We start from the raw sequence: 27,980 nt of genomic DNA on the forward strand, positions 1-27,980 counted from the left end.
AGGTGTCACACAAGGGTGGCATGTGTGTACACTAACCCATGTGTAGCTCTTGTGTACACACTCACAAATCATACACAAACACACAGGCTGTACACCTGTGCACACGTCACATACACAAGCTGCACATACACACAATCATACCCCCAAGGCACAAATGTAAGCACACAATCACACACACATCTACACCACACACAGGAGGATCACTGCATGCACACCGGTCACATCTACATATAGATCACTTGCAAACTCAAATGGGTGCATAAGCATGCAAATCACATACACAACCCACATACCCAGATCCATGCATGCACACACATGCACACTCAGACCCCCTGCCCATACACAAATGCACACCAGTCCCACAAACATTGCTCCCACACACACACTTGCTAGAATGCACACATCACACCAACAGGTGTGCAAACACAGATTGCATACATTGACACTGATCACAGACCACACACACAAGTACACACCCATCACATGTGTGCGCACACACAAATGCACTGTGGTATACACAAATACTGCCACAAATTGCCCAGAGCACACAAATACATGTGAAAAAGGCACACCGAGCTCATACACACACAACCAGATCACACACAAAACATCCACACACACACACCCTGCACGTGAACACACAGACCTCACTCAAGCACACGTAACACACACAAGCATTTGAATCACCCATTCCCACAAACACCTAGATCACACACATTTGTGTGCCTGCGTACACAGCTCCAAATCTCACCCCCGAGTTGTGTAGACAGAGATCTTCCACACGTACACAAAAGCCTAGATTCACACGCATCTCACAAATACACACACGCAGACCAGATCATGTACTCAAACAGATCACACACACACACAAATGCACAAACTGCATACATGCATGCCAAGATCTCCCTCACAGACACAGATATAGATGCTTTATACAAACATAGCTCACACACTCACAAATCATGTGTGCAGAAGCACACACATGGCATACACAGAGACCTAGAACTCACACAATCACACACATGCATACAGAGGATCACTTAGTCTCTCACACATACAATACACGCACAGGCCTACACATCAGACAGACACACATGCACACACAAAGGCCTAGACCTCTGTTTCTCTCAACACCCCCCCCCCATCTAGATAACCCAAACATGCATGTGCATGCCACACCCCCCCCCGATCACATGCACATAACCCCCACCAAGGCCTAGATAGCACAAACATGCATGTACATGCCTCTAACACACATGCACAGGCCAAGATTAAACATATACACACAGACATAGAACTCAGTCTCTGTCTCATACACACACAACCCACACCACGGCCTATGGATAAAATATACATACATACCTGAATCTCATGGTTTCTCTGTCTTTTACACACACGCACTTCTAGCTGATCATGTTCTTTGCACACATACAGGCCTAGACTATGCACACAGATCACTGGCCTAGATCTCTCTCTCTCTCTCTCACACACACACACACAACATAGACCTAGACTGCATACTCACACACACACACACACACACACACACACACACACACACACACACAATCCTAGACTGTAAACACAGACCGCAGACCTAGACTGCATACATGTGTGACTTGCACACACAGCCTAGATAACCCAATTATGCACACACATGCACCCCCCCAGATAACATTCAGGCCTGGATCACATGCACACAAATCATATACGGAGCCAGAGGCCTAGAAGGTCGACACACAGACCTAAATTACACATACATGTGCTCACATACACACATGGACAATAAACCTAGATTATATATATGCACACCCCACCCCCAGCCTAGATAACCCAAATATGCACATGCATGCCCCCCCTACCCCCATAGGTCCAGATCTTGCATGTACTCACCTACACCCCTCCCCCTGTAACAACAGGCCTGCTTAGCACAAACTACACACCAGAGGCCTAATTCACATACTAATACAGGTAGCTGAATGCACACATGCACCACACACTGGGAGCACCCCCCCCAGCCTTCGATTGTGTGCACAGACGCCCCCCCAGCCTAGCCCACACACACACTCATGCACAAAGCCCTAATGTCCCTGAAATCTATGAAAGGCCTACATTACATACACCACTGGCTTAGATCGCAGTTGGCCCACATCACTCTGACACACACACACGCATGCCTGCATGCACACATGCACATGCAGGCTTAAGCTGTACATGCACAGACCATACCAGACACATACACACAGGCTTAGATTGCACACACACAGTCAGCCCACATAACTCTTGCACACACACTCACATGCATGCACAGAGGCTTAAGCTGTACACACACAGACTATAGGCCTAGATTGTGCACACGCATGTGTAGAATCAGAAAAAAAAACAAATGCCTTAAACTTTGATCATTTGAGTTATAAGATGACATAACTGTTTTGTGGAGAATTGCTGGCTCTGTACAGTAGAACAGATAAGGGAAAGTGTTTGTTCTTTGTAACTCCTCTGCAACTGCTTCGCTCATCGCAGCCTTGAAGATAGCAAAAAGTATGTACAACTCTGATTTCCAGGTGCAGGCAGGGAGTATAATTTCTCCCTTTGTGTTTTTTCTCCCATAGTTCTCATCCTGTTAACAGCAAAGAAGTAATGAAGTAATGTTTATAGCTGCTTTTCTAGCTAATTTCACTATATGATCACGTGAGTTGTAAGCAACTGTTAAAAAGCATATAAGACTTCTGATTTTGCTCTTGGGGGGGAACCCCTTCCAAGTGCTTGGGAAATCCATGTCGCTTTGGGGTCCCCCCTACAGCTGTAGTTTCTTTTGAATAAAAGCTTCTGCTGACCTGACCCAAAAGTATGCTGCGTGTGTTTCCACGACACACGTGCCCACACACACACACACACACACACACACACACACACTGCCCCCCAGACTCTATTCCCTTCCCAGAGCAGAGGGAGAGAGCACGCAGGCATCACAGCTGCCCTGTCAGGACTAGCAAGTCTTATGACATCACCTGCTGCAGTGATGTCACAGACGGGCATGTGTTGAGGTTACAATTGCCAAAGGCTGCCGAGCAACAGATGGGGGTGTGAGCTAGGCAAATCATGCCCCCCCCAATGGAGCTGGGTCACTACCCACAGACTAGGGGGGCTGGGGGTGCCCAGACACCTGGGTTCCCTGGGGGACAGGGCAGAGGGCCTAGGATCTCTGGCTCTGGGAGGGAAAGGAGTGGACCCCCGCCCCCTGCCACCATGGAGGGGTATGGGGGTGTTTCATGTGCACTGGCACCACCTAGTGCTCACGTAGGGGAGCTGCACCCACTACCCAGGTCCTCCCCCTACCCACAATCCACAGGGTGCCACAAGCTCCAAGGCCACCCTGCTCCCATCCCTGACCCCCTCAGCGGTGACCCTGGGTGTCTGACCCTGACCCCTGAACCAACCCCCCCAGGGGAGCCCAGCTTGGATCCTCTGCACCCCCCCTCCCAGTTCCCCCCCACCTTCCTTCCCCATCTGGAGCCCCCCCAATCCCCTCAACCTGCCTTCACCTGCCCCTCAGGCTGAGCCCTCCCATCCCCCCCAATGCCTCCATCGTGCCCCCCCAATACTGGGACCTGCCCCAACATGCCCCCGGAGAGCTCCCATCCTGCCCCAGGGACCCAATCCTGCCCCCCCCACGGAACCCCCTGCTTCCTGCAGCGCCCGTCCTGCCCCCCACTCCCCAGTTTTACCTCCAGCTCCCCTCCTACCCCAGCCTGCCGTTCCCCGACCACCAACACCCGCATTTTGCCTCTTCTGCCCCCCCTTGCCCCAAGATCCCTCCACCTGCCCCAGCCCCCGTTTCACCCCAGAAGCCCCTAATTTTGCCCTTCCTTAAAGGGACCCGCAACCTGCCTCTTCCTTCCCCCACAGCCCCCAACCCCGTCACAGATCGCCGCCCCCCAGCAGCAGGGCGCTTCCCGGGATCCTGCGATATCCCCTGGGTCCCGCTCCAGAGGTAGGCCCAAGCCGCGGCCATTCCTAGGCGGTGCGGCCGGGCTCGCACGCCTCCTGGCGGGCTCGGGGCCCACGCGAAGCCCCTGCGGCGCAGGCCGCAGCCAAAGCGTTCGACAGCTCCAACGCGCCTGCGCGAAAACCCCTCTTTCGGCTATTTTCGGTTATTTCCGGCCGCTTTCGGCAGCGGGACTCATCAATATACATGACGCAACAAATACCAAACCAGAAAAACAATCCTTAAGCGAGCGGTACCATGTAGCGCGGGGGAGAGGGGGGAGACCTCCAAACCCCTCTTCGCGCGCCGCCGCCCGCCGCTTTTTGCTTCCCAAAGGAAAATCAAGGTAAGAGGGGATCCAAAGAATTCCAGGCAGGGCGGGGATACTGGGAAGGGGCACCCCCCTACTGACCGGGTACTTGTTTGCGTCCACCGGCTCCGCTTCCCCCCTGTTGCCGGGCGTAGTTGAGTCCGCCCCTGCCCGCCTGCTCCGTCGCCCCCGGAGCGACGGGCGAAGCTATATAAGGCGGAGTCGAGGCGCGGTTCATTTAGTCGCGCTGGGGTGCGCGAAGAGATTGGGTTGAGGGAAGGGGAGTGCAGCTGGGCGACGTTGCGGGGGATTTGGCGGGGTCCACTTTGCTGCTGTTTCTCCACGGGGTCTCGGTGCCCCCAGGACGTGGGCTTTGTCGCCTCTTTAGAGGCTTTTTTTCCACCCCGAGCGGAGGAGGCGTCACGTGAGCCGGGGCCATGCACGGGGGCGCGCCCTCCGGGGACAGCGCCTGCCCCCTGCGCACCATCAAGCGCGTGCAGTTCGGCATCCTCAGCCCCGATGAGATGGTGAGGGTCCCTCGAGTGGGGGAGGGGGCTTGCAATGAGGGGGAGGGGCATGCAGTGTAAGTGTGGGTGCAATGCAACAGGGGGCGCTGCAGGAGGGGGCGGCGAGTGCAGCAATGCTGTAGGGGTGCAGGGGATGGCGGGTGAGGGGGTGCAATGCTGTAGGCGGTGCGTGGAATGAGGAAGGGGTGTACTGCTCTATGGGGTGGGGAAGGTAGTGTAATGCTGTAGTGCTGCATGGGTTGGGGGAAGGGGTACGTGAGGGGGGAAAAGAAAGTGCAGTGCAGCAGGGGGTGCATGGGGTTGAGGTCAGAGGATGAGGGTGAAGAGGGGCTGGGGCAGGAGGGAAGGGGGGTGCAATGTTGCAGGGGCACAGTAGGAGGGTGCATGGGAGTGGGGGTTGGGCTGGGAGGAGTGCAATGCAGCAGGGGGCACTGTGGGAGGTGAATGGCGGGGCAAGGGGTGGGGGTGCAATGCAGCAGGGACCTCTGTAGCATGGTGCATTTTGCTGAGAGGCAGCTGCATATAGCCCAGGGGGTGCATTGGTGTTGGAGGGGGAGAGCTGTGGTGGAGGGAAGGTGGGGGGTGCAAAGCAACAGGTGCATGGGGGTGAGGGAAGGGCTGCAGTAGAAAGGGAGGCCAGGATGGTGCCAAAGGGGTGGGATAGGGGCATGCTTTGGGACAAGGGCAGCTGTGGTGGGGTGAACAGGTGCAAGGTGAGGTGGGCAGTGCAATGCAGCAGGGGTCCCTGTGCGGGGTGCATTGGGGCAAGAGGGGGGCTGCAGTGGAGGGATGGGGCTGCAATAGAAGGGGAGGGCAATACAGTGCTGGGGGGGTGCAGGGCACCAGGGTGCACTGGTTGTGGTGGAGAGGGGGCTGGGGTGGGGTGAAGGGGGATTGCAATGTCAGAGAGTGGCTGTATAAGGCCCAAGGGGTGTTTTGGGGTTAGGGGGCAGCTATGGGGGGGTGCAGAGCCTGGGGGTGGGTTGGGAGACCTGGAGGCACCTGCCTTGGAAAGGATGGAGGCAAATCGGGGGGGTGGGCACAGGGCTCTGTGGGGGGGATACATTGGGAAGAGCCAGGAGACCAGGCCTTGCTGTAGTGGGGGGCCAGTTTTCACTCCCCCCCCCCCCCCCTTTGGAGGCAGCTGTACATAGCCAACCCAAGCAGAACATTAAGTGCCTTTCTCACCCTGGTGGCAGATAGGTGCCTGTCTGGGCCTGATGCCTTCCCCTGTCCCTAGTATCTTCTCACCAAAAACCCAGGGGAGACTTCAGCAGGCGTTTCCCCTGGAGGCTAAGACGACTAAAGGATTGGTATTGATCTGACCTATGGTCCTTGCTGTCCTCAATAGAGAGCAGGCACTGAGGGGGGACTCTTCCCCACCATGCCTCTCTTTGTGGCCTCCAGCCTCTAAGACTCAGGGACCGATTGTAGCTCCTGCCCCTTTCCTCCAAAAACCTTGAATCCCCACTTCTGCCACTTGTAGCAATGAGTTCCCCACTTGGGCCAGTCCCTGCCCTGGGGGTGTCTCTGGGGCTGTTTTCCCACAGCCTGGGGGGCTTGGGCTGCTCCCCCCTCCCCCTTGGGCTGTTTCATCCCCCCAGAGGTCTCGGGCCTCTCCATTGCTCCTTGTTCTGTCACCTGATACCAGCCCAGCTCCATGCTCTTTGGAGTCACCATCCAGGCTGCTGTTCAGTCCCCCTTTGGTCTTCCCTTCTGCAGTTCAGCCTATTTCTGTCAGCGTCTCCTTGCCCTTCCTGTGCTCTATCCTGAACTCCAGATGTGGCCTCTCACCCGGTGCCCAATAGTGGGGAGCAGTTGCTGTCCATCTGCTGGCACTGTTCCTCCCCATGCAACTCAGGATGCCCAGAGTCTTTGGGGGGGGGGGGGGGGGTTTGGCTCTCCTGCCTCAGTTTCCCAGCTTGGTCTGCCTCTGCCATCTTCCCATGCTCAATATCCACATCTTCCTCTTTCCCCAGAAACGCATGTCAGTGACGGAGGGAGGCATCAAGTACCCTGAGACGACAGAGGGTGGGCGCCCCAAGCTGGGGGGGCTGATGGACCCCCGCCAGGGGGTAATCGAGAGGACTGGGCGCTGTCAGACATGTGCAGGTGAGCCAGGGGTAAGCTGGGGGGGGTGGTCAAGAGGTACCAGCCTCCCCTCCACATCATACTGTCATTGCTTAGCCTCATCCATGTGCCCAACTCTGGGGTGGGGGACATATTCAGGTGCCCGTTGCCCCTCTGGATTTGAAGGAGGGGAGAGGGGTGGGGTTCTGAAAGGGTTAATGGCATATTAACATTTACATGCAATTAACATGTACAATTCATATTTATTGTAGCCAGTGGGGGCTCCTGACACTCCTGCCCCCCCCGGATTGGGGTCCCCTTCCTGTCTCCAGTTAATCAGGACCCCCCCTAGATGCCCCCTCCCCAGCCAATTTAGCTAGCTGGGGCACCCCCTCCAGCTACTCAGAGCCCCTGGATTTGGCCCAGATGGGACCCCATATCCAATCCAGCCCCCTCCCCCCAGAGAGGACAAGACCCAGGTCCATCTCTCCCCCCCCCCCGGGCCAGTCAGGACCCCACTAGATGCCCCCTCTATTGCCCATGTAGCCAATCAGGGTACCCCTCTCCTGAGCTACCCAGAGCCCTTGGATTGGGCACAGATGCGTCCAATCCAGCCCGTGCGCCCCCCCTCCCCCCCCCGGGACAGGCCCCTGGCTCATCTCCCCACCCCCACAGCCAGCCACAGGACCTGCTGATCACCCCCATCCATCCTTCCCCACTCCTGCAGGGAACATGACAGAGTGCCCAGGCCACTTTGGCCACATTGAGCTGGCCAAGCCTGTCTTCCACGTTGGCTTCCTGGGCAAGACTATGAAGATTCTGCGTTGCGTCTGCTTCTTCTGCTCCAAGCTCCTGGTTGACTCGGTGAGCCCCCTGCATCTTGCCCCTCTCTCAGCCTGGCCCAGGTCACCCCTCCAGGCCCTCCTCTCTGCAGGATTTCTGGGCATCGTACCAAAATGGCTCTTCTCAAAGCTGGATATGAAGGCGGGGAGAGAATGAACCTGACACTGAAGACCCCTTTTGCACCCCCAAGACCTTGGCTCTGGTGGTATCTAAGGAGGCTTTGGTCTTATCTAGGTCCTTTTTCTCCCCACCTCCACCTCCTTTTCTTCTCCATCTTTAAGACCTGCCCAGAACCCCCCAAACTGGTCACTGTGGTGGTATCTAAGGAGGCTTCAGGTCCCAATCCCTCCCCACTCTCCATGTTTGAGACTCTGTGATGGGACCATCACCTGCCCCACCTGTCTGGGGCAGTCTGTCCTGCCTCGCCTCGATGCATCTGAATCAGATGGAAAAATGCCTGGAGGCTGCCCATTTTATGTCCCGATGCTGAGAGCATTATACATGGCTCCGACCTCCCTTTACCATGTCCCATGCCTTGCATATGGCATCTGTAATAGCTCCTAACTCCCCTGGCCCCATTGCTGGGCCATGCTTGACCTCTGGCCCAAACTTGGCCTCAGGTGTCCGTGCTTCAGCCACGTGCCCCCTTACCAGGGTCTCAGCTTGCATACACACCCTGGGCTTCCTGCCTCTCATTTGGCTCCTAGCCCTTCTCACTCAGTCTCCTCACTGGGGCTACAGGGCTACATCCCATGGGCCTCAGGTGACTGATGTGCGTGGGTCTCGCTCTTGGCCTGTGACCCACTAGGCCTCACTCGGATTTGGGCCTTGGGCCCTCCTGGCCTCCATGATCTTGCCCAAGCCTCGTTCTCCCAGGCTTTGGGCCTCAGGCCCTCTCAGCCTCAATGTTGCTGCCCAAGCCTGTTCTTTTGTTTTTTTTTTTTCTCTCCAGGGGTGCTCCCCTAGCCTTTCCCTTCCACCTAGTCACCTGCAAGGCAGCAGAGGCTGAAGCTTTCCCAGTGCGCCATCCTTGCCATTCACTAGGGAGGCACTGGTGTGGCTTTCCTAGAGGGCTTGTAGGATGCTTCCCCTGGGTTTCAACCTCTGTCATTTCAGTAAGCCTGCCTTCCCTCTGACAGTGGTTCCCCCCTGCCCCATCAAAAGGACCTTCAGCCTGTTTCTGGCTCTGGTCCCGCTTCCAGGCTAGTTGGGATGCTGGTAGCTTTCTGCAGCCCTGTCCTGCCCCTCACAGTGGGCTTCCTTGCCCTTCGGCCTGTCGAACTTGGTCCCCCTTGCTTTGACCAGTTGGGATTCCCTGGCATCAGCGTAGCAGTAACTGAGCTTCCTGCTTATCCCCACTGGGTCCCACTATGAACAGCTTTCTCTTACCGGGCTGGCCTGTGCCCCTGAGATCTTATTTTAGGCAGCCCCTCACTCAGCTGGGCTCATCTCCTGGCCTCTCACTGCCAGTTCTCATCTGTCCTGGGCTGGCCTTGCACTCCCTAGGTCAACCCATCTCCCTGGGGCTTGGGACACGTCTTCTCCTCCCCCCCCCCCGGTCTCTAGGAACCTCCTCTTTCCCCATGGTTCCTACCCTGAGCCCCTGAATATTCCTGGGAGCAGTGCAGCAGTACTCCATCTGGGAGATGCTGTAAGGACACCGCTGTAGTAACAACTGCCAGGTCTGCTTCTTGGGGCCTGCTCTTATACCGAGGCTGCCCCCAAGATACAACCAGCTCTGGTGTGGGCCATGTTGGCAGATGAGTGTAATGGGACCTGAGATGCGACCAGCTCTGGGGTGGGCTGCATTTGAGGCTGGGTGTAACAGGACCCTGAGATGCACTGCATTGGCAGCTGGGTATAATGGGACTTGAGATGCATCCAGCTGGGTGGGCCACATGGGAGGCTGGGTGTATACAGCCCTGCTCCAATTGGGTGGCCCGCTGGCTGTCATGCAACTGCCTGATTTTGCTCTGCAGGCTGCCTTGCAGCCTGTTCAGGCCCTTAAAGTGGCAAGCACTCACAAGGGTGCTGCCACAGCCCCCCTCTCTAGTGGGTTGCTGGTATCTAAAGATGCTTCACAGATCCATGCCCCCTTTTTCTCCTAGAATAACCCCAAGATCAAAGATATTCTGGGCAAGTCCAAGGGGCAGCCCAAGAAGCGCTTGACCCATGTCTACGACCTGTGCAAGGGCAAGAACATCTGTGAGGGGGGTGAGGAGATGGACAACAAGTTTGGGGTGGAGCAGACCGAGGGCGATGAGGACCTCACCAAGGAGAAGGTGAGCTGGAGGAGGGGGCACCCCATATCACCCCCTTACTGTGGGGGGTCTGTCACTCCTGCCCCTACACACTGCCCTGGGGTCTCCACCTAGGGGAGGAGTAAGACAGACTGGACCAGTTGGCCTATGTTGAATTATCCTGAGGCACAATGCGCTATAAATGTTAAGTCTGCCTGGTGCAAGAGAGTACCCAGCAGGGGGCAGAGCTTAGTGGAGGGAGAGGGTGGGGGATAGGGGGTGCCCATGTGTGGGTGGGTGAGTGCCTGGGGGTGGGGCCTAACTGAGGGTGTCCATGTGGACAGGTGCCCAGGTGGGAGTGTCCATGTGGGATGGGGTGCCTGGGGTTGGGGGGTATCGGGGGCTGCCCAAGTGCGGGGGGGGGGGGGGGGGGGGGGGGGGTCAGGTGTAGATGGGGGGAGGGGCCTGGGGTGAGGGCAGGGCCTGGGTGAAGGATTCCCAGTGGGGGGGGGAGCCTTGTGGGGGCAGGGCCAGGCTGGGGGTGCCCATGTGTGGGTATGGGAGTGTCTGGAGTGGGGGTGCCCATGTGCAGGTGGGGGCAGAGTTTAGCTGGCTGGGGTGCTCATGCATGGGTAAGGGGGTGTGTCTGGGGTGAGGCTCGGGTTGCCTACAGGTGGGGGGGTGCCTGGTGTGGGTGGTGCCAGCAAGGGGTGGGGGGAGAGCCTTGTGCGAGTGGTGGGCAAAGAGGAGGGCTGCCTGCCTTGGGTTGCAAATGAGGGGGAGCACAGGGCCTGTGGGGACCATCTGACCTGTGCCCCCTTCCCATTCCCTGCAAAGGTGGGACCTGGTGCAGTGCCCAGCTATGCCTGATACGTCCCCCACTCCCCCCCCCCCCAACAGGGCCATGGTGGGTGCGGGCGTTACCAGCCACGCATCCGGCGCGTGGGGCTGGAGCTGTATGCGGAGTGGAAGCATGTGAATGAGGACTCACAGGAGAAGAAGATACTGCTGAGCCCTGAGCGGGTGCATGAGATCTTCAAGCGTATCGCGGATGATGAGTGCCTGGTGCTGGGCATGGACCCCAAGTTTGCCCGGCCTGAGTGGATGGTGTGCACTGTGCTGCCTGTGCCCCCACTCTCTGTGCGGCCTGCCGTCGTCATGCAAGGCTCGGCCCGCAACCAGGTGAGGACTGGGCAGGGGCAGTGAGTTTGCACACAGGAACTTGAGATCCTGGATGCCTGGGTTTTCCCCCTGCTCTGAGAGGTGGGCATGGGTCTGGTGGGGGTGGAGCCCAGACACATGGGTTCCAGATCAGCACCAACCCCCCCCCCCCATGTTGCTAGGACGACCTGACCCACAAGCTAGCTGACATAGTGAAGATCAACAACCAGCTGCGGCGCAATGAGCAGAATGGGGCAGCTGCCCATGTCATTGCCGAGGACGTCAAGCTGCTGCAGTTCCATGTGGCCACCATGGTGGACAACGAACTGCCTGGCCTGCCCCGGGTGAGCCAGGGTACCAGGCATGCTGGGATAGGGGCTCTGGGGTGAGGCAGGGCATGCTGAGATAGGGACTGCTGGGGCAGGATAGAGGATGCTGGGATACACCTTGTGGAGGCCAAGGCAGGCTGGGATATAGAGGCTCTGGGGGTTGGGGGGGATAGGAGTCCCTGGGGTGGGGGAATGTGTAAGGGGCCCCCAGCCCTTCTCCAGTGGACAAAACATGCTGGGATATAGCCCCAGCCCTAGTGAGCAGTGGGGCCTGCTGGGAGAGGCACCCTACTGCCCTAAGGTGCTGCATTGCATGCTGTGATAGGTCTGCAGCTGCGCTGCATGCAAGGGGGGGCTGTGCTGCATTGCATGCTGGGATCTGCTCCCTGCCAGACGGCAGTGTTAACCCTCTCCTCACTGCGCCCCCCCCCCCCCCCCCAGGCCATGCAGAAGTCGGGGCGGCCCCTGAAGTCCCTGAAGCAGCGGCTGAAGGGGAAGGAGGGCCGCGTGCGTGGGAACCTCATGGGCAAGCGTGTGGACTTTTCGGCCCGCACCGTCATCACACCCGACCCCAACCTGAGCATTGACCAGGTGGGCGTTCCCCGCTCCATCGCTGCCAACATGACCTTCGCTGAAATCGTCACCCCATTCAACATTGACAGGTCTGGAGCTGGGGAGGTGGGAAAGGGAGGGGTTTCTGGGGGGGACCTTGGAGGCTGGCAGTGGGGAGTGAAGGTGGGGGGGGGGGTACCTGGAGGCTGTACTGGTGCTGAGGGAAAAGCAGGGGTGTCCCCTGGGGGCTGGGGTGGTTATGAGGGGTCACTGGAGGGTGCCAAGTTAAAAAGGGGGGTCCCTGGGGGTTGCAGGGGGTGCTGAGGGGAAATGGGGGCATGCTAAAGGGAAATGGGGTACCCTGTGTTGAGGGGCTGGGGGTCTCTAGGGGCTAGGGGGGTGCTGAGGGGAAAATGGGGGGGTCCCTAGGGGCTGGGGGGGATAGGGCTGAAGCCAGGGCTCGGGTTCCTGGGTTTGGGGGTTAGTAGGATGAAGAGGGGGTCCTCAGTAGCTGTGATAGTGAATGGGGCTAAAGGATAAAGGGAGGAGGGGTCCATGGGGGCTGCGGAAGGGGGGGGGGGTCTCTAAGGGCTGGGAGAGGGGAGGTGGAAAGGAAGGGGAAAAGGGGAGGGGTGAAGCTGGGGAGGTCCCTGGTAGCTGGGAGGGGTGGGGTGAGAAGGGAGGACTGGGATGGGGGATGAGTGGCAGGGAGGTGGGAGTCCAGGGGGTTGATTGGCAAGGGGGGGGTGTAGGGGGTATGGATGAGGGGGGCAGATCCCCAGGGGGGCCACTATGAGACTGTGTCCTGGGGTGCAGAATGGTGTGGGGAGGGGGCTGACAGCCCCTTCCCTGTGCGCCTGCCCCCTCCCCCCCCCAGACTGCAGGAGCTGGTGCGCCGGGGCAACAGTCAGTACCCTGGGGCCAAGTACATCATCCGGGACAATGGTGACCGCATTGACCTGCGTTTCCACCCCAAGCCCAGTGACCTGCACCTCCAGATTGGCTACAAGGTGAGGAGGGGGCTTGTCCCACCTGGGGGAGGGGCTGAGGGGGGCGGTCCCCAGTGCCTGTGGGGTGGGTGGGACGTGTCTGGGATGGGGTGAAGCTTACCACTCCCTTGTTGGGCAGGTGGAGCGCCACATGTGTGATGGGGACATCGTCATCTTCAACCGGCAGCCCACGCTGCACAAGATGTCCATGATGGGTCATCGAGTTCGCATCCTGCCCTGGTCCACCTTCCGTCTCAACCTCAGGTACCACGGGGACACGATGCTGTCCTCCTGGCTCTGCCTTACTCGGCTGCTGAGGAGGTAGCTTGGGTGTCTGGGATATCCAGCCTCAAACATGGCCCACCCCAGAGCTGGGTGCATCTCGGGTCCCATTATACCCAGCCACCAAGACTGCCCACCACAGAGCTGGTCATGTTTCCTGTCCCACTATACCCAGTTGCCAGCATCCCAGCCCCCCCGTGCCTCCCAGAAGGCACCAGGACTGTCTGTCAGGTTGCTGACATTTATTTTTAACATAGGACATTTATTGGAATCTGAGTCCCCTCCCCTTCTCAGAGACCCGTCTCCCCATGGAAAACTGCTCAGACAAATTGTTTTGGAAACATCAGATACAAAAAGGGCAAGATTTCCCCCAAAACCTGGGCCTTTATTTGCAGGCTGGGCCCTCAGGTGTCCCCTCACCTACTGCAGGGTGGGGGTGAGGCCTAGCAGGTTTAGAAGCCTGTCTTGTCGTGGTCCTCTGAGGTGAGGGTACTTCACACCCATGAGGTGCCCCTCAGAGCCATGGGCGAGGTCTAATGGGTTTAGAAGCCGGCCGTGCCCTTGTCCTTTTGAAGAAGGTACCTCACCCTCATGAGGTGCCCCTCATTGCTTTGGGCGAGGTTTAGTGGGTTTAGACCCCTGCCTTGCCCTTGTGCTCTGAGAAGTTACCTTGCACCCCACCTAGAACCATGGGCGCCCCTCAGAGGGTTAGCCTAGCAGGTTTAGAAGCCTACCATGCTCATTGCTCCCTGAGGAGATACCTCACACGTATGAAGCACCCCTCAGAGCCATGGGGGAGGCCTAGTGGGTTTAGAAACCTGCCTTGCTCTTGTCCTCTGAAGCGAGTGTCGCTCACACCCATGGGTTGGGGTATAGGTGAGACCTGGCTGGCATGCAGCCTTCTCACCACCTCCCCCTCATGCGACTGCCCGCTCCCACCCCCTTTCCAGCGTGACGACCCCCTACAATGCCGACTTTGATGGAGACGAGATGAACCTGCACCTGCCACAGTCACTGGAGACGCGGGCAGAGATTCAGGAGCTGGCCATGGTGCCCCGCATGATCGTCACCCCCCAGTCCAACCGGCCCGTCATGGGCATCGTGCAGGACACGCTCACGGCTGTCCGCAAATTCACCAAGCGCGATGTCTTCCTGGAGCGGGTCTGTGCTGTGCCGGGCTGGGGACCTCCCTGGGTTGGGGGTGGGAATTGGCACCCCCTTCTCCTGCTGATTAACACTTTCCCTCCTAATGAGAGCGATAGGAGGGGAGAAGGCAATGAGATATGGGGGCTGCTGGGGTTATGAGGGGCTCTGGGAGGAGGGTGGGATTTAGGGTCCAGGGGAGATGGGGCAGATTTAGGGGATGGTGGAGGGCCTCAGGGTTTGGGTTATGGGGGGGATAGGGAGCACTGGGCAGATTATGGGCATCACTGGGTTTGGAGGGGGGGTCTTCTGGGGGGACTGGAAAGCAGGGTTGGGATACAGCAGTTATGGGGGGGAAATTGCCTTGCACTGCCTATGGGCATCACTGGTTTGGGGGTGTTTTTGGGAGCCAGTGGAAGACCTCAGTGTTGGGGTACATTGGTTATGGGGGGGTTGGTGGCACTGGGCAGGTTATGGGCATCACTGGTTTGGGGAGGGTCTTTTGGGAGACAATGGAAGGCATCAGGGTCGGGGATTTTGGGGGGATAGGCAGCACTGGGCAGATCATGGGCATCACTGGGTTTGGGGGGATCTTTTGGGGGACAGTGGAAGGTCTCGGGGTTGGGGCATAGCAGTTGCCGTGGGGAGTGGGCAGCATTGAGCAGACTGGGCATCACTGGTTTAAGTGATGCCACTAATCCCATGCTACCCTGCAGGGGGAAGTGATGAATCTGCTGATGTTCCTGTCCACCTGGGATGGCAAGGTGCCACAGCCGGCCATCCTCAAGCCACGCCCACTCTGGACAGGCAAGCAGGTGTTCTCCCTCATCATCCCTGGGCACATCAACTGTGTGCGCACCCACAGCACCCACCCCGATGATGAGGACAGCGGGCCCTACAAGCACATCTCCCCTGGTGACACCAAGGTACCCCTCCCTACAGCCACTTCTGGGGGGTGGGGAGAGGTGTTTGCCCCCAGGCATGTCCCCTATCCCCTCTCACTTGTTGTTGTTCTCCTCTGGCAGGTGATTGTGGAGAATGGGGAGTTGATCATGGGCATCCTGTGCAAGAAGTCACTGGGCACCTCGGCTGGGTCCCTGGTGCACATCTCCTACCTGGAGATGGGCCATGACGTCACCCGCCTCTTCTACAGCAACATCCAGACAGTCATCAACAACTGGCTGCTCATCGAGGGTCAGTCGTGTCCTTCCCCCCCATTAGCACCTCTCTTCCCCCTGCATTAGCACCTCTCTTCCCACCTGCCCTTCCCCCCCCCCAAAAAAAACTCCATTATCTCTTCACTTCCTGGTCTGAAAGAGTGGGTGGGGTCTATTCTTAGCCCTGCCCCATGTGTCCAAATTACTTTCTGGTCCAGCAGTACAAGGGGTGGGGGTTATTAGCTCTGCCCTCATATTACTAGCTGGCTTTCTGGTCCAGTAGCAGAAGGGGTGGAGCCTATATCAGGCCCTGCCCCTATGTTAGGGATGGGGTAGGGGCTAGTAGAGAATGCAGCCTCTGTCTCACTGATTGGTTAGTGGGTCTGGTAGTGGGAGGGTGGGGCCCTCTCCTAGCCCTGCCCCTGGGGCTGCCTGTGCATTCCTTATTCCAGTTGACACTCACTCCAGGTAAGTCCCCCAGACCCCTGGGCGCAGCCTTTTGCACCCCAGCCGGGGGTATAGGGGACCCCTTGTTTCCCACACCATTCCCAGCATACTCCCAGTTTGAGTAGGTAGAGTACTGGGTGCTGGAGAAGCAGCCAACGCAGGCATCTGGGTGCCCTCAAAGGCTGGAGCCTAGCCATAGGGTCTCCTCTCCACCCCCAGGCACCAATTGGTGACCAGTAAAAGCCCAGGAGTCCTTTATAACCCAGGGTTGGGAGTCGCTGGTGTTTTGACCCCACCCCTCCAGGCCCCTTCTTGCCCCACCCCCTCTGGTGCTAAATACCCCCTCCACATCCGCCCCAGGTCACACCATCGGCATTGGAGACTCCATCGCTGATGCTAAGACCTACCAAGACATCCAGAATACCATCAAGAAAGCCAAGCAGGATGTCATTGAGGTGTGGGGGGGTGGGGCTTTATAATTTGGGAGAGGTCTTGAGGGGAGTTTAGGGGACTTTGGAGATGGGCTGGGGGCAGGTAGGTGGGTGCTGCTGTAGGGCTAGTTTTGGATGGGGGGGTTAGGTATCTGGAGGGGTTGAGTGATGGTGTTCAGGGGCTCGATACACCCAGCCACCCCCCTGAGTTGGGCGCATCTCCCTGGGGTTCAAGGTCCCGGGTTCGTTATTTCCAGTTGCTAACATGGCTAACCCCAGAGCTGGGTGTATCTCAGGTCCTATTATACCCAGCAGCCAGCATGGCCCATCCCAGAGTTGGGCACATCTCAGGGGTCCTGTTACACCTTAGCCTCAAACATGGACCACCCCCAGAACTGGGTGCATCTGTGGTCCTGTTATACCCAGCCACCAATGCAGCCCACTCCAGGGCTGGTTGCATCTTGGGGTCCTGTTGCATACAGGGGGGTGTCCCTGACGTCTGCCCCCCACCCATCCTGTGCAGGTGATCGAGAAGGCCCACAACAATGAGCTGGAGCCAACACCGGGCAACACACTGCGCCAGACTTTTGAGAACCAGGTGAACCGCATCCTCAATGATGCCCGTGACAAGACGGGCTCCTCGGCCCAGAAGTCCCTGTCCGAGTACAACAACTTCAAGTCCATGGTGGTGTCGGGCGCCAAGGGCTCCAAGATCAACATCTCCCAGGTGGGGCCAGGCTCACCACCCCCTGCCCCGCTCCAGCTCGGGCCCCACCCCCCAGTACTAATTTGTAGCCATGCCCTTGCTTTGCTGTGTCACTTCCCAGTCTGGAAATGTGGGGAGAATGGCCTATGCCAATTCCACCCGCATTGCCATGCAACTTCCCTGTCTGGAAACTTGGGGGTGTGGCCTGTGCCCCATGACTTCCTGGTCTGGCAGTGGGGTGGAGCCTACAGTTTCCATCCTCAAATTGCCCCCATATTTCCTGGTTCAGCAACCCAGCAGGTGGAGTCTAGTTAGCCCTGCCCTCATGGCTGCCAGGCTTCTGGGTGTGATGGGGGTGGGGCCTGCTAGCTCCTTCCCTAGCAGTCGCCCCACCTTGATCTGGTACCTGAAGTAGGCAGGGCCTCATTTTAGCCCTGCCCATATTGCCACCTGACCTTCTGGTTTAGCAGGACTGTGAGAGGGGTCTATTCCTACAGAGAGAAATGGGGTGGGGCTAGTCCTGCCCCCACTCAGGGATGGGATGGGGGGTCTACTAGCCCCGCCCCCTGAATAGAAAGGGGAGGGAGTAGGGCCATTTTAGGCAAGAAAGGTAGGGCTTCTAGATGGCCCCACCCACCCATAGCACATGGGATAGGTGCTCCCACCCCAGAGGCACTGCATTTCATTTGTCAGCCTGGAGCCCCCAATTGTTTCACCCCAGAAGTGGGCACATCGCTGTCCAAGGGAGAAGATAACAAATGCCCCCCCCACCCCTCCCCCCCCACCCCAGAGGTGGCTGCATTTCAGTGTCAGTCCGGAGACTGATTGTTCTGCTCCAGAAATGGGCACATCTCTGGTGAAAGATAGAGGTTAAGGCATGTCTGGCAGGCTCACCCCCCCCCGCTTTCCCTTGTTCCCAGGTCATTGCGGTGGTGGGGCAGCAGAACGTGGAGGGTAAGCGCATCCCATTTGGGTTCAAGCACCGCACCCTGCCCCACTTCATCAAGGATGACTACGGCCCTGAGAGCCGTGGCTTCGTGGAGAACTCGTACCTGGCCGGTCTCACGCCCACTGAGTTCTTCTTCCACGCCATGGGTGGACGTGAGGGGCTCATCGACACAGCTGTCAAGACTGCTGAGACAGGTGAGGGGGAGACATCTTGACATTGAGGGGTGCTTGTTATACAACTGAGATCTACCCCAGAGGTGGCTGCATCTTAACATTGAGCGAGGAGTACTTGTTGTACACAGCCGAGACCCACCCCAGAGCTGAGTGCATCTCAGCACTGAGTGAGGGATGCTTATTACACCCAGTTGTGACCCACCCTAGACTTGGTTACGTCTTAGTGCTAGGTAAAGCACTTGGTATATTGAGTAGCTGCATTCCACCCCAGAGCTGGCTGCATCTCGATGCTGTGCGAGGTGTCCCTGTTATGCACAGCCATGATCCATCCCAGAGCTGACTGCATCTATGCACAGAGTGAGAGAGGGGGGCCCAGTATAACCACCTGTCCCTGCTCCAGAGGTAGTTACTTGTCTGTTTGGCAAAGGGACTGTTATAAAGAGCTGCTGTTTCCCACTCCAGAGCTGGCTGCATTTTGGCACTGGGTCCCTGTTATACTCAGTCATGACCCACCCCAGAACTAGTCGCACTCTCCCCCTGCTCCAGGTTACATCCAGCGGCGCCTGATCAAGTCCATGGAGTCGGTGATGGTGAAGTATGATGCCACAGTGCGCAACTCTATCAACCAGGTGGTGCAGCTGCGCTATGGCGAGGATGGGCTGGCAGGGGAGAGTGTCGAGTTCCAGAACCTTGCCACCCTCAAGCCCTCCAACAAGGCCTTCGAGAAGAAGTGAGCTCCCCCCCAGAGCTGGGCACATCTCGGGCTTGATGCATCCAGCTGGCAACCTGTTCCCCTTCTGGAGCTGGGCGCATCTTGGGGCTTGGTATATCCAGCCACTGCTAGGCTCTTCCCAGAGCTGGACGCATCTTGGGCTCAATATACCCAGCTGGCAGCCTGTTCTCCCCCAGAGCTAGGCACATCTTGGGGCTTTATACACCCAGCCCCTAGTAGGCTCTCCCTAGACCTGGGTGCATCTTGGAACCTGATACACTCAGGTGGCAGCCAGTTCTCCCCCCCCCCCCCCCCCCCCCCCCCCCCCCCATGTCCTCCCCATAACTGGGTGCATCTTGGGGCTTGGTATATCTAGCCAGTAGTAGGCTGTCCCAGGAGCTGGGTGCATCTCAGGCTTGATACGCCTAGCTGGCAGCCTGCTGTCCCCCAGAGCTGGGTGCATCTTGGGGCTTGGTACACTCGGCCACTAACAGGCTCTCCTGAGAGCTGAGAACATCTCAAGCTCAATACACCTAGCTGCCAGCCTGCTTCCCACCAGAACTGGGTGTATTTTGGGACCTGGTACACACAGTATCAATATGTGCCTAGCTCTGGGGAGAACATCTTGTTCTCAGTATAACCAGTTACCAGCCTGTTCAGCCCCAGAGCTGGCTGCATTTTGGAGCCTATAACACTTGGCTATCAGCCTACCCCTCCCCAGAGCTGGGTGCATCTTGGTCCCAGGATAACCAGCTACCAGACTTGGTCGCATCTCAAGACGTGTTATATCGAGTTCCCAGCATGCCCTGCCCCCCACCTCCAGAGTTAGCTGCATTTTGGCCCTGCTAGAGAGCCAGTTGCACCCTGAGCTGGGTGCATCTTGGGGTGTGATTTTTATACCCAGCCGCTAAACAGCCCACTCCCCAGACCTGGGCACATCTCAGTTGTTCATACCCAGAAATGGCTGCATTTTGGTGCTTTTTTTGCTGGGGGGGAGCAGGGGGGACCCCAGAACCAGGCCTTGACCCCCTCTTTGCCCCCCCAGGTTCAAGTTCGACTATGCCAATGAGCGGGCGCTGCGGCGCACCCTGCAGGAGGAGATGGTGAAGGACATCCTGAGCAACGCCCACATCCAGAATGAGCTGGAGCGCGAGTTTGAGAAGATGCGTGAGGACCGTGAGGTGCTGAGGGTCATCTTCCCCACCGGCGATAGCAAGGTGTGCCCAGGGACCCTGGCGTCAGGGCTCTCCCTGCCCCACTCCCTTTTTGGGTTAAAGCTCCCCCTGCTTTAACCCATAAGGCCTTGCTTTCCCTGCAGAGCAGCAGAGAAGCCAGGCATCCTGAGCTGGGGTGGGGGGGATGAACTTCCCCTCTTTCCACACTGCTGCCCCCTTCCCATACCTCCCCACACATGGTCGCATCTGAAAGCTGCCCACCTGGGGGGCTAAGGGGTGGGGGAACTGACCCCACCCCTTTCCTGGCCTGACTCAACCTCCTCCTGGCCCCACCCCCAGGTGGTGCTGCCCTGCAACCTCCTGCGCATGATCTGGAACGCGCAGAAGATCTTCCATGTCAATGCGCGCCTGCCCTCCGACCTGCACCCCATCAAGGTGGTGGAAGGTGAGCCCAGGGGGCATGCTGGGACAGCAGCGTCTGATTGGGGGAGCTTAGATAAAGTAAGGGGGCAGGGTCTGATTTGAGTGAGGCCGAGATGCTTCATGGGGGGTTGGGTCTGATCTGGGTGTGGGGTTGATGGGGTCTGATTGGACTAGGGGGTGGGGTTTGATCTGGAGGCTGGGTTTGTCCTGGGGACATGGGGTCTGATTGGACTAGGGAATTTGGGGGCAGGGCTTGGAGGGCTGGGGAGGGTCTGATCTGGGGTCTGGGTTTGTACTTAACAGATGGCATCTGATTGGCTGGGGTTTCTGTGGGCTGGGGGGGAGGGGGGCAGGGTTTGATCTGGGGCAGGGTTTGTCCTGGGCCGATTTGAGGTCTGGTTGGACTAGGGAACTTGGGGGCAGGGCTTGGATAGCTGGAGGGGGTAAGGGTCTGATCGGAAATGTCATCTGATTGGCCAGGGCTTTGGTGGGCTGTGGGGGTGGGGTAAGGTTGTGGGTTTGATCTGAGGGCATGGTTTGTCCAAACAGACCCCATCTCCCCAGGACATTGGGCTAGGGGGTGGCACTCGAGTGAGGCTTGTCCTAGGGAGATGGGGTCTGATTCGACTTGGGACGGGACTTGGATGGATTGAGGTGCCCAGTGGGTGTGGTTTAATCTGGGGAGGGGCTTGGGCAGGGATGATGGGGTCTGATTGGTTTGGGGGCAGGGCTTGGAGCAGGGTGGGAGTGCTGGGTGGGGTAGGGTCTGGTTTGGCACTGGGGCAATGGGAAGGGATTGGGGGGTGGGGCCTGGGGGGGGTAGTTGATCTGGGGGTGGGGCTTGGACTAGAGAGATGGGGTCTGATTGGGCTGGGAACAGGGCTGGGGCGGGGCCCAGTCCTGATCCTTGTCTGGGGTGGGCGCAGGGGTCAAGGAGCTGAGTAAGAAGCTGGTGATTGTGAACGGGGATGACCCGCTGAGCCGGCAGGCGCAGGAGAATGCCACGCTGCTCTTCAACATCCACCTGCGCTCCACGCTCTGCGCGCGCCGCATGATCGAGGAGTTCCGGCTCAGCGCCCAGGCTTTCGACTGGCTGCTGGGCGAGATCGAGTCCAAGTTCAACCAGGCCATTGTGAGTCCGGGGGTGGTGGTCTGTAGGGGTGGGGTCTGTAGGGCAACCCTGGTAAGGTGCGGAGGGGGCTTCCAGGGGGTGTGGCCTGTAGGATTGGGGGTGCAGCTTCAAGGGACAGGGGGGGCTTGTATGGTTAGAGGTGGGCTCCCAGGGAGGTGGGGCCTGTAGGATTGGAAGCAGGGCTCTCAGGGGATGGGGCTTTCAAGGTGGCAGGGCCTGTAGGATTGGGGCTGTGACACCCAGGGGGTGTGGTCACTAGCATTGGAGGCAGGGCTTCCAGGGCTGGGGCTTCAAGGGGTGTGGTTTGCAGGGCTGGCAGCAGGGCCTATAGGATTGGGGTGGGGCTCCCAAGAGGGGCAGGGCCTGTAGGGTTGGAGGCGGGGCTTCAGGGAGCACAGCTTGTAGGATTTGGGGTGAGGTTCCCAGGGTGCGGGGCCTGTAAAATTAGGGGCGGGACTTCCCCAGGCCTATAGGGCTGAGGGCAAGGTGGTGACCTGGTGCCCCCCGTGGCAGGCGCACCCCGGGGAGATGGTGGGGGCGCTGGCAGCGCAGTCATTGGGTGAGCCGGCCACGCAGATGACCCTCAACACCTTCCACTACGCTGGCGTGTCGGCCAAGAACGTGACACTGGGCGTCCCACGCCTCAAGGAGCTCATCAACATCTCCAAGAAACCCAAGACTCCCTCGCTCACTGTTTTCCTGCTGGGCCAGAGTGCCCGCGATGCTGAGCGTGCCAAGGTGGGGGCCTCTGGGGCCGGAGTGCCAGGTGGGGAGTGGGGTTTGGTCTGTGGGAAATGGGAGTCGACAAGGGGGTATGGGAGTGGGCAGTGCTGGGGGGGGGTCCACAGGTACTGGGATCGGAGTGGGTGGGGCAGGGGTTTAGGGTTGGGGTTGAGGGGTCTCTGGGAGGTTGGGGTCTCCAGTCTGTGGGGGGGTGGTGTTTCTGGGGGGTTGCGGTTGGGGTCTGAGGGGGTGTCTGCGGGGTCCAGGTTAGTAAGGTATGTGGGGGGTGTCTCTAGGGGGGTTATAGTTGTGGTCTCAGGTCTGCAGGGGGTGTCTGGGGGGTTTAGGGTTGAGGTCTCTAGGGGTTGGGGGTCTGAGGGGTTACAGTCAGGGTCTGGGGGGTTAAGGTTGGGGTCTGTGGTAGTCACTGGGGGTTTAGGGTTGCAGTCTCAGGTCTGTGGGAGTGTTTCTGGAGGGTTAGGGTTGGGGTGTGAGGATTGGGGGTCTGTGGGGGTTAGGGCTCTGGGGGATTAGGGCTGGGATCTTGGGTCTCTGGGGGTTAGGGTTGGAGGGGGGACTAAGGCTGGGGTCTCACGTCCGTGGAGGCGTCTCTGGGGTCAGGGTCCCTGAGGGCAGCAGACCTGGCAGAGGGCTCTCCCAGCTGCTCACCGCGCCCCTCCCCCTCCCCCCAGGACATCCTGTGCCGCCTGGAGCACACGACGCTGCGCAAGGTGACAGCCAACACGGCCATCTACTATGACCCGAGCCCGCAGAGCACGGTGGTGGCCGAGGACCAGGAGTGGGTCAACGTCTACTATGAGATGCCTGACTTCGACGTCAGCCGCATCTCGCCCTGGCTGCTGCGCGTGGAGCTGGACCGCAAGCACATGACCGACCGCAAGCTCACCATGGAGCAGATAGCTGAGAAGATCAATGCTGGTGGGCACAGGGCTGGGCACTTGTGGGGGGCACAGAACGGGCACACAGCCCCAGCTGACCCCATCTCGATCCCCCACAGGGTTCGGGGATGACCTGAACTGCATCTTTAATGATGACAATGCAGAGAAGCTTGTGCTGCGCATCCGCATCATGAACAGCGATGAGAACAAGATGCAGGAGGTGCTGGGGGGGTTGTGGAACAAGCTTGTGGGGCGGGGGGTTGGAGGCAAGGCTGGGCTCTGACCCTGGTCGTGTCCCTTTGCCTCCGCCACTGCGGGCAGGAGGAGGAGGTGGTGGACAAGATGGACGACGATGTTTTCCTGCGCTGCATCGAGTCTAACATGCTGACTGACATGACGTTGCAGGGCATTGAGCAGATCAGCAAGGTGATGCCCTGGGGCCTTGTGGGCAGTGGGGGGGTGGGGTAGCAAGTCATTGTGGGTAATTGGAGGTATTGGGGTGGGGCGGGGGTATGGGATTCTTGGGGAATTGGGGGTCATCGGTGTGTCAGGGTATGGGAGCCCTAGGACCTTGCGTGTAATGGGAGGGCAAGGCATTGTGTGTGATTGGGTGTGTTAAGGGGGCATAGGACCCCTGGAGCATTGTGGCGTAATTGAGGGGGTTAGGAGGATATAGGAGCTTGGAGGCATTGTGGGTAATGGGGTGGGGGGACTGCTTGGGACATTGTGGGGTAGTAGGGGTGTTAAAAAGTAGAGGAGCCCTGAAGCATTGTGGGTAACGGGGGAGGGCAAGGCAATGTGGGTAATGAGTGTTGTGGGGGCTATAGGAGGTTCTGGGGCATTATGAGTAATTGGGGGGGGGTGTCAGGATATAGGAGCCCTAGGGCATTATGGGTAATGAAGGCATTGGGGTATAGGAACCCTAGTGCATTGTGGGTAAGGGTGGGGGCTGTTGGGCATGGAGGGTGTAATATGGTTGCCTAGGAGTGTCAGGGTGTCCAGGCTCCATGGATGGGCAGTACAGAGGGACCATTCTGGGCTTGTACTGGGCCCAGGAGGCCCCAGGGCATGCTGGGTAGGTGAGTGACAAGTGGCGCCCCCCCATGCAGGTGTACATGCACCTGCCGCAGACGGACAACAAGAAGAAGATCATCATCACAGAGGATGGGGAGTTCAAGGCGCTGCAGGAATGGATCCTGGAGACGGACGGTGTGAGCCTCATGCGAGTGCTAAGCGAGAAGGACGTGGACCCTGTGCGCACCACCTCCAATGACATCGTCGAGATCTTCACTGTGAGTCACCTTGGGGGTGGGCTGGGGGCTGGTGTGGACCCCATGGCTCTGGGAGAGCAGTGGGGTCCAGTGGTTAGAAAAAGTGGTGGCTGGGAGCCGGGATGCCTGGGTTCACACCCAGCGCTGACCCCTGCCCCCCCAACCCTGGGTCTGGCAGGTGCTGGGCATCGAGGCGGTGCGCAAGGCGCTGGAGCGGGAGCTCTACCATGTCATCTCCTTTGACGGCTCCTACGTTAACTACCGGCATCTCGCACTGCTGTGTGACACCATGACCTCACGTGGGCATCTCATGGCCATCACACGCCACGGCGTCAACCGCCAGGACACTGGGCCCCTGATGAAGTGCTCCTTTGAGGAGACAGTGAGTGCTGGGGCCGGGTGGCATGTTGGGAGCTGTAGGGAGCCTGTGCCAGGTGGGGTGCCGGGAGCCATGGGAGCTGTGCTAGGTGCTACAAGGGTCTGTGCTGGGCAGCACACTGGGAGCTGCATGGGGGGCTGTGCCAGGCAGTGCGCTGGGGGGGGGGGGGGTGTGCACTGTGCTGCGCTGGTGGCACAAGAGTCGAGCCAGGCACCCCCTCCAGGTGGATGTGCTGATGGAGGCAGCAGCACATGGTGAGAGCGACCCCATGAAGGGGGTGTCGGAGAACATCATGTTGGGGCAGCTGGCGCCTGCCGGTACTGGCTGCTTTGACCTGTTGCTGGACGCTGAGAAGTGCAAGTTCGGCATGGAGATCCCCACCAACCTGCCCGGCCTGGGCGGTGCTGGCCGTGAGTTCCCCTGCTGCCCGCATGCCTGGGTCCCCTCTGTCGTGGGGGTGGAAGCTGGGACACCTGGGTGCTATGTCGTGGGGGTGGGAATCTGGGCACTTCGGTCTAGTCTCTTAAGGGCATAAGAGCCCAGATGCCTGGGTTCCCCCTGTTACAGTGGTGGGAGTTTGAATGTGCTTGGGTCCCCTGTGCCTGGGGGGTGGGAGCCTGGACTTGAGTCTTGCCCTGGGTTGGGGGCTGGAGGAGGTTGGACCAAGGGCACCCAGAGTCTGGACGTCTGGCTTCCCTCCCTCGTGAGGCAGTTGAAGTGGGAGAGGACCCAGGTGTCTGGGAGCCCTCCCAAACCCCCCCCCCTTTTTTTCCTCCTGCAGCTACGGGCATGTTCTTCGGGTCGGCACCTAGCCCCATGGGGGGGATGTCGCCAGCCATGACGCCCTGGAACCAGGGGGCCACCCCCGCCTACGGTGCCTGGTCCCCTAGTGTGGGTGCGTGCAGTGGGGGCAGGGCTGTTTTCAGGGTAGGGCCTGGCTGGGTTGGAGAAGGATTCAGGGGTGGGAGAGGCCTCCTGTTGTTAACCTCTCACTCCCTGCAGGCAGTGGCATGACCCCTGGCGCCGCCGGCTTCTCCCCTAGCGCTGCCTCAGATGCCAGTGGCTTCAGCCCCGGCTACTCACCAGCCTGGTCACCCACACCTGGCTCACCTGGCTCGCCTGGGCCCTCTAGCCCCTACATCCCCTCTCCCGGTGAGTGCCCATCCCTGCCCCCCACACCTCAGGGTGTTGCCTTCCGTCCCTCCGTCTGACCACCCCGTGTCCTCTGCCCCTGCAGGTGGTGCCATGTCGCCCAGCTACTCACCGACCTCGCCTGCCTACGAGCCACGCTCGCCCGGGGGCTACACCCCGCAGAGCCCCAGCTACAGCCCCACCTCGCCCAGCTACAGCCCCACCTCGCCCAGCTACAGCCCCACCTCGCCCAACTACAGCCCCACCAGCCCCAGCTACAGCCCCACCAGCCCCAGCTACAGCCCCACGTCGCCCAGCTACAGCCCCACCAGCCCCAGCTACAGCCCCACGTCGCCCAGCTACAGCCCTACCAGCCCCAGCTACAGCCCCACATCGCCCAGCTACAGCCCCACCAGCCCCAGCTACAGCCCCACGTCGCCCAGCTACAGCCCCACGTCGCCCAGCTACAGCCCCACCAGCCCCAGCTACAGCCCAACATCGCCCAGCTACAGCCCCACCAGCCCCAGCTACAGCCCAACTTCTCCAAGCTACAGCCCAACGTCGCCCAGCTATAGCCCGACCAGCCCCAACTACAGCCCAACGTCGCCCAACTACACCCCCACCTCTCCCAGCTACAGCCCAACGTCTCCCAGCTACAGCCCAACGTCACCCAACTACACCCCTACCTCGCCCAACTACAGCCCGACATCTCCCAGCTATAGCCCAACCAGCCCGAGCTACAGCCCAACATCACCCAGCTACTCACCCTCCAGCCCCCGCTACACCCCGCAGTCGCCCACCTACACTCCCAGCTCGCCCAGCTACAGCCCGAGCAGCCCCAGCTACAGCCCCACTAGCCCCAAGTATACCCCGACCAGCCCAAGCTACAGCCCCAGCTCGCCCGAGTACACCCCCACTTCGCCCAAGTACAGCCCCACTTCACCCAAGTACAGCCCCACCTCGCCCAAGTACAGCCCTACCTCCCCTACCTATAGCCCCACCACTCCAAAGTACAGCCCTACTTCCCCGACCTACAGCCCAACATCGCCCGTCTACACCCCAACCTCACCCAAGTACAGCCCTACCTCCCCAACTTACAGCCCCACCAGCCCAAAATACAGCCCCACCTCCCCCACCTACAGCCCCACCAGCCCCAAGGGCTCCACTTACAGCCCCACGTCACCCGGCTACAGCCCCACATCACCGACCTACAGCCTCACTAGCCCAGCCATCAGCCCTGATGACAGTGACGACGACAACTGAGGCCAGCGGGAGTCACTGGGGGCTGGGGGTAAATTGATGGGGTGGGGGTAATAGTGTTGGGAGGAGGGGGTGGGTTTCAACTAGTTTAGGATCCAGTTGTACATAGCGCTTAAGACTACTGTACTAGCAAGGTTGTGGCCTGGGGGGTTGGGGGCAGTTAAACAGTAATTGCTCCCTGTCCCATTCTGGGGCACCCCCCCTTCTGTTTCTCTTGGGGGTGGACCAGCCCCCCCCCCCCCCAAGATAGCCCCCTCCCCTGCCCTTTTTGCCCCAGTCTAGGGTATTTCTATGCTGGGGGCTTTACTGGGGGGGGCAGTTAATTTTTTAGGGGAGGGGGATGTATGTAGTAATGGTTAGATTCTCCCCCTCTTGGTTGGGGGGGTTGCATTGTCTGTTTTAATCAAGGGGTAATGATGGGGCGTAATTAAGGTGGGGGCACAGCTTTTCTGGTCTCCATGGGAGACAATGGTTGTACTGTTTTGTTTTTTTGGGGTAATTAAAAGTTTTACTAATTTTGAACTGGTGTCATAGGCTGTTTGTCTTGACAGGTGAGGGCACAGGATGGGACCCAGGTG

The 27,980-nt window shown here is 59.0% G+C and overlaps 2 protein-coding genes across 3 annotated transcripts in view; one reads left to right on the forward strand and one right to left on the reverse strand.

Moving 5' to 3' along the window:
* ZBTB4 (zinc finger and BTB domain containing 4) overlaps positions 1-4,468 on the reverse strand; it is a 29,375-nt gene extending 24,907 nt beyond the window's left edge. The window contains exon 1 of the mRNA XM_059717827.1: positions 4,401-4,468. The gene's annotated coding sequence lies outside the window, so the exon portion shown is untranslated. The remainder of the gene's footprint in view (positions 1-4,400) is intronic.
* POLR2A (RNA polymerase II subunit A) lies at positions 4,179-27,924 on the forward strand. 2 transcript variants are annotated; one of them, XM_059717811.1, is made up of 29 exons: positions 4,179-4,334; positions 6,805-6,937; positions 7,623-7,759; positions 9,847-10,020; positions 10,879-11,160; positions 11,322-11,483; positions 11,910-12,130; positions 12,898-13,030; positions 13,149-13,273; positions 14,242-14,452; positions 15,151-15,360; positions 15,460-15,628; positions 16,399-16,493; positions 16,993-17,196; positions 18,096-18,318; positions 18,844-19,027; positions 20,055-20,226; positions 20,524-20,629; positions 21,534-21,739; positions 22,253-22,477; positions 23,155-23,401; positions 23,481-23,581; positions 23,683-23,787; positions 24,471-24,653; positions 24,811-25,014; positions 25,235-25,421; positions 25,793-25,906; positions 26,014-26,163; positions 26,249-27,924. In XM_059717811.1, the coding sequence occupies exons 2-29, from the start codon at positions 6,811-6,813 to the stop codon at positions 27,403-27,405; spliced, it is 5,814 nt and encodes a 1,937-aa protein (XP_059573794.1). In that variant the 5' UTR covers positions 4,179-4,334; positions 6,805-6,810; the 3' UTR covers positions 27,406-27,924. The 2 variants fall into 2 exon arrangements, with proteins under 2 accessions (XP_059573794.1, XP_019351100.2); XM_019495555.2 differs by lacking the exon at positions 4,179-4,334 and adding an exon at positions 4,556-4,825.
* Positions 27,925-27,980: the final 56 nt, after the last annotated feature.

The sequence above is a fragment of the Alligator mississippiensis genome, chromosome 15 (genome assembly GCF_030867095.1).
Source record: "Alligator mississippiensis isolate rAllMis1 chromosome 15, rAllMis1, whole genome shotgun sequence".
NCBI classification, from domain to species: Eukaryota; Metazoa; Chordata; order Crocodylia; family Alligatoridae; genus Alligator; species Alligator mississippiensis.

Coding starts and splice junctions, on each gene's coding strand:
- POLR2A (XM_019495555.2), top strand. CDS start 4,736: ATGCACGGGGGCGCGCCCTCCGGGGACAGCGCCTGCCCCCTGCGCACC. Junction 12,131..12,897: donor ACCCCATTCAACATTGACAG/GTCTGGAGCTGG, acceptor TCCCCCCCCCAG/ACTGCAGGAGCTGGTGCGCC. Junction 18,319..18,843: donor TGTCAAGACTGCTGAGACAG/GTGAGGGGGAGA, acceptor CCCCTGCTCCAG/GTTACATCCAGCGGCGCCTG.